The 14,837-nt window shown below is 35.9% G+C and overlaps 2 protein-coding genes across 3 annotated transcripts in view; one reads left to right on the forward strand and one right to left on the reverse strand.

Annotated features, from left to right (window-relative positions):
* The window catches only part of PEX3 (peroxisomal biogenesis factor 3), a 35,533-nt gene that overhangs the window by 10,000 nt on the left and 10,696 nt on the right, over positions 1-14,837 (forward strand). For both annotated transcript variants that reach the window (XM_024747883.1, XM_024747885.1), the window contains exons 3-9: positions 3,357-3,438; positions 9,804-9,847; positions 11,105-11,229; positions 11,517-11,583; positions 11,687-11,741; positions 12,272-12,440; positions 14,028-14,098. In XM_024747883.1, coding sequence (XP_024603651.1) covers positions 3,357-3,438; positions 9,804-9,847; positions 11,105-11,229; positions 11,517-11,583; positions 11,687-11,741; positions 12,272-12,440; positions 14,028-14,098 — 613 coding nt within the window. The remainder of the gene's footprint in view (positions 1-3,356; positions 3,439-9,803; positions 9,848-11,104; positions 11,230-11,516; positions 11,584-11,686; positions 11,742-12,271; positions 12,441-14,027; positions 14,099-14,837) is intronic.
* FUCA2 (alpha-L-fucosidase 2) overlaps positions 1-14,837 on the reverse strand; it is a 53,748-nt gene that overhangs the window by 3,282 nt on the left and 35,629 nt on the right. The window lies entirely within an intron of this gene.

Raw genomic sequence — 14,837 nt, forward strand, 5'->3', positions numbered from 1 at the left:
TTTATGAGAATGCGGTAATTCATATAAAGTGCTTGGTACATAATAAATACTCAGTCATATAACTTTTTAAAAATTACACAATTTTTTAAATCAATATTTAGCATTCAATGTAGTCGTACTACCAAGGATATTTTAATGAATTTTTAAAGAATAAGAGCAGTCCATTTCTTTTTTCTCTTTTCTTTTTTTTTATTGAATGAAAGATTCTTTAAATTCTTTAGTGCTTTACAGTTTTCAAAAGTTTCACATACATGATTTCATATAATCCCAAAATAATCCTTTTTTTTTCCTACCCCTGTACTGCCCCTGCCCCTTCCCTCTCCCCAGTGTTAACCACTAGTTTAAGAACAGTTCATTTCCAGTTATTACTCAAATTTTCAAAAAATGAAAAATGCTGACTTCTGGGATCTCAAAATACATCTTAGTTTGACATGGACCCTTGTGTCAGTTTAGGTGCTCTGGGAAGCACAGCTAAGATGGGATTAGATGTGCAGGAGACTGATTGGGGGGAACACCCATGCAGAATAAAGAGGCGGGAGCAGAAGTAAGCAAGGAAAGCCTTTAGACCACCATACAGGTCTGATAGTTGTGAATAGAATAGGCAGAGGAAGGAAGGTTAGGTAAGAAGAGTCTCTGACTACAGCACGGTTTTAAGAAAGTTTTGGCAGGCCAGTCGGGAGTCCTCAAGCCTAAGTTCCCTGGTAGAGGAGTCCCTCAGGATCGGGCCTGCTTTAGTATCCCCACCAAGCACTGTCATTGGCTGAGAGCAGTGTAGATCCAGAGGGGTGGCAGCTGGAGCTGTCAGTTAATTATGCTCCTCCCAGCAGAAGATGCGAGTGGCACATCTCCATGACCATCACACCCCTCAGATGAATGAAGAGCTGATACAGGCAGTTAAAACTAAAATATGGTGCCCACTAAGAGCCAAAATATAGGCTCACTGAAAAAATTTCCAAATTAGCTTTCTGATATGTATTGATAATGGGGTTACAAATCATATAATTAAATTTCTATTCTTTTGAATAAGATGTAATGGACATACTAGAAAAAGTTAGTACTTTTAGGTAAATATAATCAGTTTTTTAACCCAAGAAGTTGACCCCAACTTGAAAGATGGTATCTAATGGAATGCTTCTGTGCCCTGCCCATTGTCTCTACCATCTTCATGATTTTACTAAAGATTTGGGAGAAGTGCTTATTAAATTTACACTCTCACTGTTGAGACAATGCTTGGATGCATAACTGACACCACAAATGAAGTTTGGGGATGCAAAATAGTCTAGTCCCGTTTAAGTGCTAGACTGGGATAAAAGAATTGTTCTGCATTAAAAGTCAATTGTACTGATACAGAATTATCCAAGCTTGCTTAAAAACAGGAGGTGTGAGGAAAGATTGGGAATTCTAGTTGAACATAAGCTTGTTATGAACCAGAGTATGATGTGACTTCTGGAAATACTAATTTAATCTTAGACTGAAGTAATAAAGTCTGTGGTTCAGCTCAAAGGTAGTTATAACATGCTCTGTGGTAGTCAGAGCAGAGGTCCATTTCTGCCTCTCACATGTTAAGAAGATACAAACTGGCATGTGTCAGAAGAAGCCCAGTAAGGATAATAATAAAAAGAGCTAACACTTACTGAGCATTTCCATGTGTAAAGAAGCACTGTTCTTTTTTTTTTTTTTTTTAACATCTTTATTGGGGTATAATTGCTTTACAATGGTGTGTTAGTTTCTGCTTTATAACAAAGTGAATCAGCTATACATATACATATGCTCCCATGTGTCTTCCCTCTTGCGTCTCCCTCCCTCCCACTCTCCCCATCCCACCCCTCCAGGCTGTCCCAAAGCCCCGAGCTAAAATCCCTGAAGAAGCACTGTTCTAATGCCTTTTATCCTTAATCCTTACAACAGTCCTGTAAGGTAGATCCACTGTCATCCCCAGTTTACAGATGAGGAAACTGAGGCACAGAGAAGTTAAATAATTTGCTCAGGGTCACACAGATTCAAGGCTGGTGAAGGGTTGTCCTGTGATTTGTGGTTGGACTGGGGATGTTTATCATGGAGACCAGGTGGCTAAAGCAAGACATGAAAGCTGTATTCAACTCAATACAGAAACATATTTGTTCAGTGTTAGTACAGATGGCTAGAAGAGAAGAATAGCCTTGTCTTTGGTTGAGTATGCTGAAGTGGAAAGTCAGAAGCTCTTATCTCTCAGGAGAATTATTGAAGAGATTCCTCTTAAATCATGTTGTCATACCACATCATCTTTAAAGTTCCCTACAACTTTTTCTGAATTTAGGACTCTAGTGTTGCTTTTTCTTGGTAAGATAAAATACCATGTTTAGGCTAGATATATATACCACGGACACTAAGAGAGAAACCACATTTTACATTGACTGAGCTGCTACTTCAGTTAGTGGTCTAAACAACTTAGGTGATTTAATCATATATCTTGAGGAAATACGCTGAAGCTACACAATGCAGCACTGAAATAAATGTTTAGAGTAGGTTAAAAGCTGAATTTTCTATAGAAAAAAAATAACATGGATTTGTCATTAATATCTTGCCTTGTCAAGAAGTAAAAATCATACACTAAAGTTTTCCCTTTTAGAATATGGCATTTGTAATCTCTTGATATTTTTTCATTTTATCACTACTTCTTTAGTGTTAGAAATACATTTTAAATTTATGTATGTACATTTCACCAACATTTCTTATACCATGCATAGAGCCATAAATAAAGTAACTCCCATAAATTACATGCAGTCTTTTTTTTCCATAGAGTATTATATCTTATTGTATCTTCATGTTGGTATTCGAACAATAGCCATTGTCAAAACCAAAACTACAGCTCGGCAGCTCTTAATTCCTAGCCTGATGCACTTTTGTCTAAGGTTGTAACAAATGCCTGTTGCTTTGTAGTATTTAAGAAATAAATGTTTTCTAAAATTAGAAATAAAATGTGAAGCAAGAAGTATAGCTAAAGACAAAAGATCATTTTATTGAATCAGAAATAAACATTTATTGTAAAAGAGCTGGAAAAAAAAAAGAATTATCCATAGTCTGTAGCCCAAAGACCAACACTGTTAACATTTGGGAATAATTCTTCCCATTCTTTCTTCTACGTGTACTTGTTTGCATCACTATGATCATAACATGTATATGCATAATTTTGCTTCACGTGAGCAGATAAATGATTTATTAGTAGGTAACTGGTTTTTATTCTTAATAATAATTTGAAAGCCCTGACCTTCCTTACCAACCCTTCCTAGTTGCTAGTCCTGTCAAAACAATGTGCATTTCTCAGTGAAGGCAGTCCTATCACTTGTGACCTTTTTAATTTTCTGTTTGTATTATAGTGCTGTCCATGCTTCCAACACTGAGAGAGGCCTTAATGCAGCAACTCAATTCTGAGAGCCTTACAGCTCTGCTAAAAAACAGGTAAATGCAAGTTACGGCCATTCTCATTTATACATTGCACTGAAAATTTATAGAATGTAACTGAAATACTTTTCAGAAGTCTTTGTTTTCTTATTTTTCTTTCTATTTAGAGCTTATAATAAGCTCTTTTAGAAAAAATATTTACTTACAATATCATTTAATTAATATTTTGTCCATTTATGTTCTACCTTGATGTGCAAAGTATTTAGGGTGACAATATTTGTATGTATTCTGGTTTTCATATGAAGAGATCTTCTGTCACTTTGACACTTTTTCAGAAATTTAATTATTGAGTACTTAGGGAATGTGTTCCTGAACCAGATGTTGTGAAGCGACAGTAATGTTAAATATTAAATATTAACTCTTTAATATTCTTAAAGAGTTTACATCGTACTAGCTAAAGCATGTGAACATACATTTTAAATAACGAAAGCATATGAACTTACATTTTATATCATTAGCAAAATGAAGTACAAATATAACATGAACATATGATAATGATAATTTATCTTACCATGACAGTGTACTGTGTACAAAGCACTTTCATACATAGGACCTTGTATGTGGGGAGTAGTGTGTATTGGAGTATTGTAATTTAGTGTGATGCTGTGTTAGTTTGAGAAGACTTCCAGAAGGAAATGGCTTCTTTTAATGAACAAGAAGGGGGGTGGAGGGGAATGGTTTCACTAAATATATTTTAATCATTGTGGCCTTATCGAAAGATATTCATTTTCCTTGTAATCATCCTCCAGTAGTCAGGGGAAAGAAAGTGCTCTTTCTGGGGTGTCTCTTTGTGCCAGGCCCAGTGCTAGATACATTACTCCCATTTAAATTCCACAGTATCCTTGTGAGGCAGATTTTTTTTTTTAACATCTTTATTGGAGTATAATTGCTTTCCAATGGTGTGTTAGTTTCTGCTTTATAACAAAGTGAATCAGCTATACATATACATATATCCCCATATCTCCTCCCTCTTGCGTCTCCCTCCCACCCTCCCTATCCCACCCCTCTAGGTGGTCACAAAGCACCAGGCCGATCTCCCTGTGCTATGCGGCTGCTTCCCACTAGCTATCTATTTTACATTTGGTAGTGTATATATGTCCATGCCACTCTCTCACTTCATCCCAGCTTACCCTTCCCCCTCGCCGTGTCCTCAAGTCCATTCTCTGCATCTGCATCTTTATTCCTGTCCTGCCCCTATGTTCTTCAGAACCATTTTTTTCTTTAAATTCCGTATATATATGTTAGCATATAGTATTCGTTTTTCTCTTTCTGACTTACTTCACTCTGTATGACAGACTCTGGGTCCATCCACCTCACTACAAATAACTCAATTTCATTTCTTTTTATGGCTGAGTAATATTCCATTATATATATGTACCACATCATCTTTATCCATTCATCTGTTGCTGGACACTTAGGCTGCTTCTGAGGCAGATATTATTAACTCCATTTTGCAAATAGGAATTTAGTGCTCAGGCAGGTTACGCAGCAAGCTGGACAATTTCTTTGGAGACATTTTCTGTAGTCAGATAATACCTCCCAAAATAACACTGAATTTATATACAATTGGTTTGTGTACTTTTTTTTGGATGGGGGTATAAATGTAATTTTTTTATTAGAAAACAAATATACAACTTGGAATGGATTTGAAGCAAATTGTGTCATAACAGTTTTTAAGTGGCTAAAGCAAAGTTTAAAAATCAAGTAACAGGGACTTCCCTGGTGGTCCAGTGGTTAAGAATCCGTCTTCCAGGGCTTCCCTGGTGGCGCAGTGGTTGAGAGTCCGCCTGCCGATGCAGGGGACGCCGGTTCGTGCCCCGGTCCGGGAGGATCCCACGGAGCGGCTGGGCCCGTGAGCCATGGCCGCTGGGCCTGCGCGTCCGGAGCCTGTGCTCCGCAGCGGGAGAGGCCACAACAGTGAGAGGCCCGCATACCGCAAAAAAAAAAAAAAGAATCCGTCTTCCAACACAGGGGATGCAGGTTCAATGCCTGGTCAGGGAGCTAAGATCCCACACGCCATGGGGCAACTAAGCCTGCACGTCGCAACTACTGAGCCTGCACGCCACAACTACTGAGACTACGCACCACAAGTAGAGAGAAAGCCCACACGCGTGCCACAACAAAGAGCCCACGCACTGCAACAAAAGATTCTACATGCTGCAACTAAGACCCAACACAGCCAACAATAAAAATAAATTTTAAAAAAATAAATAAAAATCAAGTAACAATAAAAGAAAAGTGTATGAGCACCTGGATAATACACCCGTTTTGCAATAGTGCAGCTTTTAAATACATATTATTGACTGTCCATAATCCACGCAAAGTTACAACTCTGCACTTCAACAACATGATGACAGTCCCTAAAGAAAATGACTTAAAAAAAGGCATAACCTAGATATTCCCTCATTCAACCAACTGATCAGGTTTTTTAATCTGATTAAAGTATAATGCTAGTGATAAGAATTTTTTCCTTAGTTTCATGATTCTTAGTGGCTGACACACTTTTACTACTACTTATGGATGTAAGGTTTGGTTTATAAATTAGTTCATGTGATTATATAAAGAAGAAACATATAGAAAAATAAATTTTAATTGCCTTAAGTTTTAGTCTTACTGAGAAGGCAAGACAAATGAAATAAGTGAATACACTTTTATAAAAGCAACACAGACACACATTAAACATAAGTGGGATTCTTTCTTGGTAACCCTGTTTCCTGTAAGGCCCTACATTCCCTGTGTTTTGGGGGATTCAAGATAATTAAGATAAGGTCTCTTTCTAAGACTTTGTCATCCAAAGGAGGAATTAGATGAAATAAATTGTCATAATTCAAGACATACTATGGTTAGTCTGTGGTAAAAAGTGAAAGCAAAATGTGGGGAGAAAATGTGGGAGGCTAGAGAGCAAAGGGATTAATGATGGGTAATGCTTTAAAGAAAAGGCATGAGGCCTCTTTTCTTTATAACACAGGAGAATTTCTTAAATTCTTGGAAGGATAAGATGTACAACAGTTCTCCTCATTGCCTGTTTCCTCTTTAAACATCTCCGTGTTATTTTTTCTTTCCTTTCTTTTGATTTGAAATTACTATTTGCAGTTTGGGGGCTGGGGGAGGGGAGAATGTCCATTTGAAAAGTATTTGCATAAAGAGACGCTTGAGCCCTTACAAAGTGTGATTAAAGTAAGGCCTCCAATCTTACGACTGCTTTTGTATTGGTTTTCAGTCAACTCCGGCCTCATATAAGCCTGTCAAGCAAGTTAATTTTCTCCTTAAACTAATTGTGATAACAACTAATCAGAAATAAATGAAAGGTTTGATAGTCTTATTTTATCAGTTTTATAGTAGCAAATAAACAGCCACCACTGCCTTTAATATTTGGCATTCTTATTGATGATTGATAATGGCAGTGTAGTTTCAATGGCAAAGGATCTTAAACATCCTTCATCACAAGACAGGTAGAACACTTTGAAAGGATTAGTTTAATTCTTAAACATATTTTGGTAGTATTAAAGAGTCTGATTGTATTTAACCTGGAGTTGGTTTCCATCAGACAAATCATTTGAAAGGAATCTTGGCCTAGAAAGTACTTTGTTCTACATAGGTTTGGAATCAGAATCTTTAAAACAGATAAGGTGAATTTTTTTTTCATTTTTTGTAAATGTATATATTAAAAATGATTACCACAGTCAAGCTAATTAACATATCCATCACCTCATGTAGTTACCATTTTTTTGGTGTGTGGTGAGAACACTTAACATCTATTCTCAGGAAATTCCAAGTATACGAAAGCATTATTATCAACTGTATTCACCGTGCTGTACATTAGGTCTCATAACTCAATTAAATCTACTTTTAAGTCTGATAGTGGTGAATGTCAACATGAAGAAATGTCCTGTGTGGCTATAATTCAGTCCTGTCCCACCAAAATCATGCCAAATAAGTACAGTTTCCAGACAGATACCCTAGTTTGCCCTTCCACAGCCTGCTGCTATTGAGCACTTCCTGTGTTAAAATTTTGGAACCACTGTTTTCTTATCTTGTTTCATTTAGAATTTCTATAACAATCACTTTGAAATTTATCTTAGATAACATTCAAAAGAAGTGATTTACTTGCATTAAAATACCTAACCCTTGAATTGTGGTTGATTCCCAATTTAATATGGGACTAAAATATGGTGTTCTGCCACAAGGCCTGAACAGTAGCGTAAGGTTGCAGCAGGGCCTGATAGGATTTTCTCCATTTATCTACCAAACTTGTGCCATCTAGGAAAGGGACACCTGAAGCTCTACAGTCTCTCCAGTGCCAAAGAAAGATAAGAAGCTAGTAATATCCCACAATTGTAATGGTAACTCATTGTCTGATTATAATTATAAAGAATACGGGATTGTATTTTTTGTATCTTTGTGGTTTTTTAATTTGACTTTTCTAGTAATTCATTTTTATTTTATTTTACCAAACTGTTCATCTGTGACAGATTAGAAATAAGAAAAAAACCTGGTCCTACCACAAAGGTGATTTGAAAAGCCCTGAACTTCATCCACGTAGTATACACACACAGTGAGTGGAATACTATGCCGTGGTTTCAAAAAGAAAAACAAAAAAACGATGGCTACTATCGCTATACTATTATGGAATGATCCCCAGGATATATTGTTATATTTTTTTAAAAGATAAAGGAAAAATGTGTATAGAATGCCACCATTTATTTAAGGGGGCAGATATGAATATATATACATATTTGCCTATATAAAGGAAAACAATGGGAAGTTAAAGTATATTTTTTTAATAGTTACCTATGAAGAAGAAAAAGAATAAAGGTGGGTAGGAATGGACTTCTTTGAATATGCTGTGTTGTATAAATTTGAGTTTGGAACCATATAAATATTTTACATATTTATAAAACTATGTTTAGTGTTTAAAAAGCAATGTTTAAAAAGTGATAGTAAAATAAATGAAATTAACCCAAATGCGTATCTAGTTGATGTTGTAATCACAAAAAGAGAAACTATGCCAAGTGACTTTAAAACAGAAATTTGAGGGCTTCCCTGGTGGTGCAGTGGTTGAGAATCTGCCTGCCAATGCAGGGGACACGGGTTCGAGCCCTGGTCTGGGAAGATCCCACATGCCGCGGAGCAGCTAGCCCCGTGAGCCACAATTACTGAGCCTGTGCGTCTGGAGCCTGTGCTCCACAACGAGAGACGCATTGATAGTGAGAGGCCCGCGCACCGCGATGAGGAGTGGCCCCCACTTGCCGCAACTAGAGAAAGCCCTCACACAGAAAAGACCAAACACATAAATTAATTAATTAATTAATTAATTATTTAAAAAATAGAAATTTGTGTGTTTTTAGTGGGATATATACTCTTAGAGCATACAGAATTGAAAAAAAAAAACTTAAACTGTTTTCACTGTTGCTATTGCTGTTCTGAGACTGTTGTCCATAGAGTGAGGGATGAAGCAAATTAGTAATTATGTTAGTTTCACTGATTTCTAGTGTGAGCAAAAAGAAATACAGATGTAAGAACAATGAGATTGTTAAAAAACCCAGTGGTCCTAATTTTGAATTAGAAGTATCAATATGAATTCATGATGTATTTTATCTCTTTGAATATATGTTCATATAAATAAATACATACATATATTGATATTTACTAGCTTAGTCTACTGAAAAGGCTTAGAAATAATGACCTACCCAGTAGCAATGAACATCCTTAATCAAAGGATTAAGTCTCAGACTACCATTTTCCACTACCAGGAACCAGGACTCTCAGAGAAATGGATGATTCCAGGTTTGCAGCAAGAATTGAACAAGATGAACCCAGAACAGCTTTTTATGTCAGAGAGCAAGGAAGTTGTCAAAGACTAAAGGGGTCGTGTCAAAAGGACTTAGGAACTAACCTGAATAGTCCCACAATAGTCAAAGATGGGCAGTTTGAACATCAGTAAGGATAATAACTACAGTGGGTAGAAACACATCAAACACACATTAAAACGCATGTGTTTGTAATGATACTTTTAAACAAAAAATACTTCATTACTTACCTTTGAAGAGTTATAGAACCTACTGCATTATTTATAAAACAGTAAATAAGGGAAAGAAATAAATATTCCTGCTTTTCCTGTCTGATTTTATAATACAAATATGCATATGCTCAGAAGGAGGAGAAAGACTGGAAGGATATACACCAGGATACTATGAAAATGGTTATTATCAGTTACTGAAATTACAGTTGTTTTTACTATATTTTATGGGCTTTGTTTTCTGCAGTTATCCTGTGATAAAATATAATTAAGTATAGAGCTGTAAAGTTCAAAGTTTTCTGTTAGATTACCTATATTATTATTTTCTGATATTTTTCTTTAGGCCTTCAAACAAGCTAGACATATGGGAGGATCTGAAGATAATAAGTAAGCCTGCGTATTCTGTGCAACAGAACAGCCTTAAAATATTTTTAATGGGAAATTTTTGTACTCTATTATGTGGGTAACTCTTCTTTACCTACCTCATAGAGTTTTTGTCAGATTAAATAATTCTCATAAAGCAAGTAGATCAATGGTCATAGAAACTACTCAATAAATTTTAGCGGTGGTGGTGGTATTATTATTGTTATGATAATACGTAAACCTGTCCTAGACTACGTATATGCATATTAGGTACTGATATCTACAATATATACTTTGAAGGAAGTTTTTACTCCAACCCAGATAGTAACTTTACTTTGATATTGTATGCAAACTTTGATTAGTGATAAAAATTTGTAGCAAAAAGCTGCCCTAGAATAGATGTATCTCGATGTCTCAGAACTTCATACTGTCAGTTATTCCTGTGTTTTCCTATCCATTCAACTAATCCTTATCAACTGAATCATGCTTAAACTTTACCTATTTGAAAATGAACTAAACTTTTGTACTACCCTGTATTTCCTTTCAGCTATTGTACTTTCTCACATCCATTGTATAATACAAAAGATTTCTACATTCCCTGTCTTTCCTTCTTCACTCCTACTCACTCTTTGACATACTAGAGCCTGGTTTCCAGTCGTGTATCTCCACCCCAGCAGATGTCTCAAGCATCAGTAGTAACTTCTGTGTTGCTAAATCCACTGGACATTTTCATCCTACTAGACCTCTCCACAAGAGTCAGCACCTTTCTCTCTCCTCTGTTTTGAACACGCTGTCCTAGCCGGGTCTCTGGGTGTTTCCCTGTCTTTGTGTACCTTCCTCCAGCCCTTTAATGGGCTTATCCTTTATCCCCTTTTACCTGCCATTGACGGCTGGAGCTCTTCCATGCTCAGCCCTCTTCTCTTACTCAGGACTGACTCCCTGGACAGCTCTGAGTTCTGAGGCTGCAACACTTAGTGCTTCCCAGTACTTTCTTTTTTTCCTTTCTAAGCTAATAATATATAACCCTTCACTGAATATATCCGTTATTGTTTTTTTGGGTTATTGTTTCAATTAAGGGATCATTCCTAATTTACAATAAACATTTTTTAAGCAGATTAACTATGAAATGTTTTGAATTGATATATTTTTGTACTTGAAACAATTACAAATGTATTTTTAAAGTCATCTTATGAAAAAATAACTGTAGGAATGGTTTGTGATTTTACACATTTGTTTATATTTTAATAATTAGTACCAAGTGGTTTTCTTTTCTCTGTAAAGGTTTCACAAGAAGTATCGTAGCTGTGTACAGTACTTGCATGCTGGTGGTTCTTTTGCGAGTCCAGTTAAACATAATTGGTGGATATATTTACCTGGATAATGCAGCAGTTGGCAAAAATGGCACCGTAAGTTTAACAGACTTCAATAGATATTGCCCTTTCTTTCAAGAGGTTCAAATTTTAACCAAATATTATTTACCATGATAATTCATATAGAATAAATATCTTTATATTTCATGTGATTATAAACTTTTAGCATTATTATTCTTCATATTTTGAAGCTAAGCTTTTTGTTATGTTAAAGAATAGTATTTTTCCTGTCGTTCCAGGTCCTAAAGAATCTCAGCTCAAGTTATAATGAAAATATTATTATTTACTAATAATATTGGGTACCTTATTTCTGTTTTATACAGACAGTTCTTGCCCCCCCAGATGTCCAACAGCAATATTTATCAAGTATTCAACACCTCCTTGGAGATGGTAAGATTCTTATTCGTGACCTGTAAACTAATTCTGATTCATTTGTAGTATTGAGGAATTGAAAAAGTCAACAACGCTTTTATGTTTGTTTTTGCTTTAATAGGCCTGACAGAATTGATCACTGTCATTAAACAAGCTGTGCAGAAGATTTTAGGAAGGTAAGGCATTTTGCTTTGGCTTTTCTGACTTACTGATTCTGATGAATAAAAGAAAAATTCGAATTGTTCTAATGAAGCTAGTGATTTGACAAATGGTGGTCTGCGAAACTCTTAACCTAATATGGACACAGCCCTGCGGTGTTACATTGTGGAATCCATTTTCTTCATCAGTATCAACCTTTTCATACTAAGGGAAAAGATTTAATATTTCATTGTTTATTGATTGATTTCCAAACAAACCAGAGATATTTGGGTCATGAGATTAAAAACCTGCTTTTAAAAATCTGTGTCTGAGGCTTTTAACTCCCGTTCATACAGTGGGAATTTTCTTGTGAAATCTGCAACAAGATTTTTCTTGGTCCTTAACGGGTAGCTGATTTCTTAATCTACTCTAGTGATTTCACAGTCAGCAGTTTCACGGTTTGACTGGTTGAAACAGGATCTCAGGTAGTAACCTGTTAGGGTAAGAGTGTGTATAGGATGTGTTGTATAGTTTCAATTTATCCCAATTCCCTTTTCTCTGTTTCTAGTGTTTCTCTTAAACATTCTTTGTCCCTTTTGGACTTGGAGCAAAAACTAAAAGAAATCAGAGATCTCGTTGAGCAACATAAATCTTCTTCTTGGATTAATAACGATGGATCCAGATCTTTATTGTGCCATTATATGATGCCAGATGAAGAAACTCCATTAGCAGTTCAGGTGCTTAATTCATAACCATTTAACCAAACGAATTACTCTTTTTTTTTAAGGTTTTTTTCACTATCTCTTAAAATTTAGATTTCTGAGTCTCTTGAAAGGTAAGTGATTGAAAGACATGTATTTCAGTAATTTAAATAAAACCTCATTAATTTAGAAAACAAACTGTAAATGGAACTGACTTCCAGTTAGAAAAAACTTTAGATATTCAGCAGAATTTTATTGAATATTAGTTATGTGACAGACACTAGTATGATTGGCATATAAAATGAATAAGACGTATTCATTACACCTGGGGAACACAGGAGACAAATTCAGTTCCTTTGGCTAGAGCATTTCTGTATGAGGTCAGGTAACAGAAGATAAAGCTGGTAGTTGGGGCAAGATCCTAAAGAACTTTGTGTGCCAAGATAAAGAGTCTGAACTTCCATTTCAAATTCTAATCAAGCCAGTACCACAATCACATTTGCTTTTTAAGATGAATCAATGATGGCAGTATCTGAATGGACTGAAGGAGTCATCCAGTTGAGAAACAAAGAAGGCCTAATCTAACATATATCAACTATGGTGTTGCTATACACTGGTGTGTCCCAGCCAGTTGTGATTTAAGTTATTCATTGGTTAAGAATAATAAAAATGCCAAAGATTACAGGTTATAGACCTCATTTTTTAAAAATTTTATACCTAAGTGGATTGCATCCATTCTTTGCCATTGAGAGAAGAATATCTCTCACTTAACAATTGGAGAAGTCTTAGACCAGAGAGGCCCCTATGCCATACCTCAGCGTAAAGGTCCTGTTAGAACAAAGACTGCCATGTTTTTCATTGCCTGCCGGTTTCCCCCTTGCCCAGAAACCCCAGAGATAGATGTTTGTGGGTACTGAGAGACCCTGCATTCATGAATAGGCCAAAAAAAAATTGCAAACCATCTGAGGAAACCCTGTGAACTGCAGGATGGAGGCTAAATTGAACAAGCAGAACAGACCTGACAGAATTAATGAAAGAAACCGGAGAAAACTTACTTACAAATTAGAATCTCAAGGAGATGCAATAATAGTATTTAAAAAGCTTTCTGGAATGATAAAGCAATTTCCAAGTTTTAAAATTCAACAGTGGAATTAAAAAAGAAAATGATTCAAAAGAACGGATGAAGAGAGGGGTGATAGACCAAATCTTACCTGAGTTAAATTTAAACCTGCAACTTCAGATTGAAAGGACACACAGAGCCTTAGACTAAACTAGATTGATGAGAAAAGACACATACATATCCTGATAAAAAGTCTTAACAATCAAAGAAAAAAAATCCCTGGCCTCTGCAACCTCAAAGGCTATTTTTTTCTTTGTAAGTATATTCTAGAAATGTGTCCAAGAGGGGTCAGATAAACAAAGATCTTACTGTGACTCATGTTCTAAATACTGCTTACCTGTGCACATGAACCTTTATAGTGTTTTGAGTTTAACATTTTTTGATTGTTGATAGAACATAGACTTTTAGGCTTCCTGAACTCCTGAGTTTATTAATATGATTTGTTTCATCATAACCCTGTGCTAATATTTGAAACCCTGAAATGTGGCCTTTTAATTTCACAGGCCTGTGGGCTTTCTCATAGAGATGTTACCACTATTAAACTACTCAATGAAACTAGAGACATGTTGGAAAGGTATGTATACTGCATGTAACAGAAAGCATGTGTTTCTTTTTTGAATGTACTTAAGACCATTTTATAGTTTTTTTTGAACAACGTTCAACATAATATTTTGTTAAAATTAAATTTAAAATCTATTCCCCTGCCTTAAGTAGGATTTCCTACCTAAACTAATGGTCCTCTTATTAGGGTGGGAGGGAAGCAAAGATTTCTTTTTAGGATACCCATGCCTTGCCCCCACCTACTTTCCTAGCCTAGAGACTCTGATATACTAGTTAAGGAACTGGAAGGTAGTTAGCATTTATATTTTGAGGAAAGCTTTCAAGGGTGATTCTCATATGCTCAGTGTGTAGTGGTAAATGGTTAACAACCAGCCCTGTAAAGAAAAAAGACCAGAAACAAATTGTAGCCACAGCAGTGCTGACTACCAACTGGACGTCACTCAGTGCTGACTTGGAGAGTTGGGAAAAGATGCTCTTGGCAGCCAAAGCTAGCCAGCTCCAGCTAGGCCTCAGGTGTAGACACATGTACACACATGCTTATGTGTATGCACACACACCTGTACTTAATTTTGAGAACTACTTCCCCTAACCCTTTCAGGATAGTCTATAATGTTCCTAAATCTTTGAGTGATAAAAATTTCACATCCTCCCTAAACTGAGTATTACTATTTTAAATTACCCAGAAGAAAGCCAGAGTGTTTGAAATGGAAAAAGCATCAGATTATGCATTAGAAGATGAGAGGACCTAGATA

The sequence above is a fragment of the Neophocaena asiaeorientalis genome, unplaced genomic scaffold (genome assembly GCF_003031525.2).
Source record: "Neophocaena asiaeorientalis asiaeorientalis breed wild unplaced genomic scaffold, Neophocaena_asiaeorientalis_V1.1 scaffold123, whole genome shotgun sequence".
NCBI lineage: Eukaryota > Metazoa > Chordata > Mammalia > Artiodactyla > Phocoenidae > Neophocaena > Neophocaena asiaeorientalis.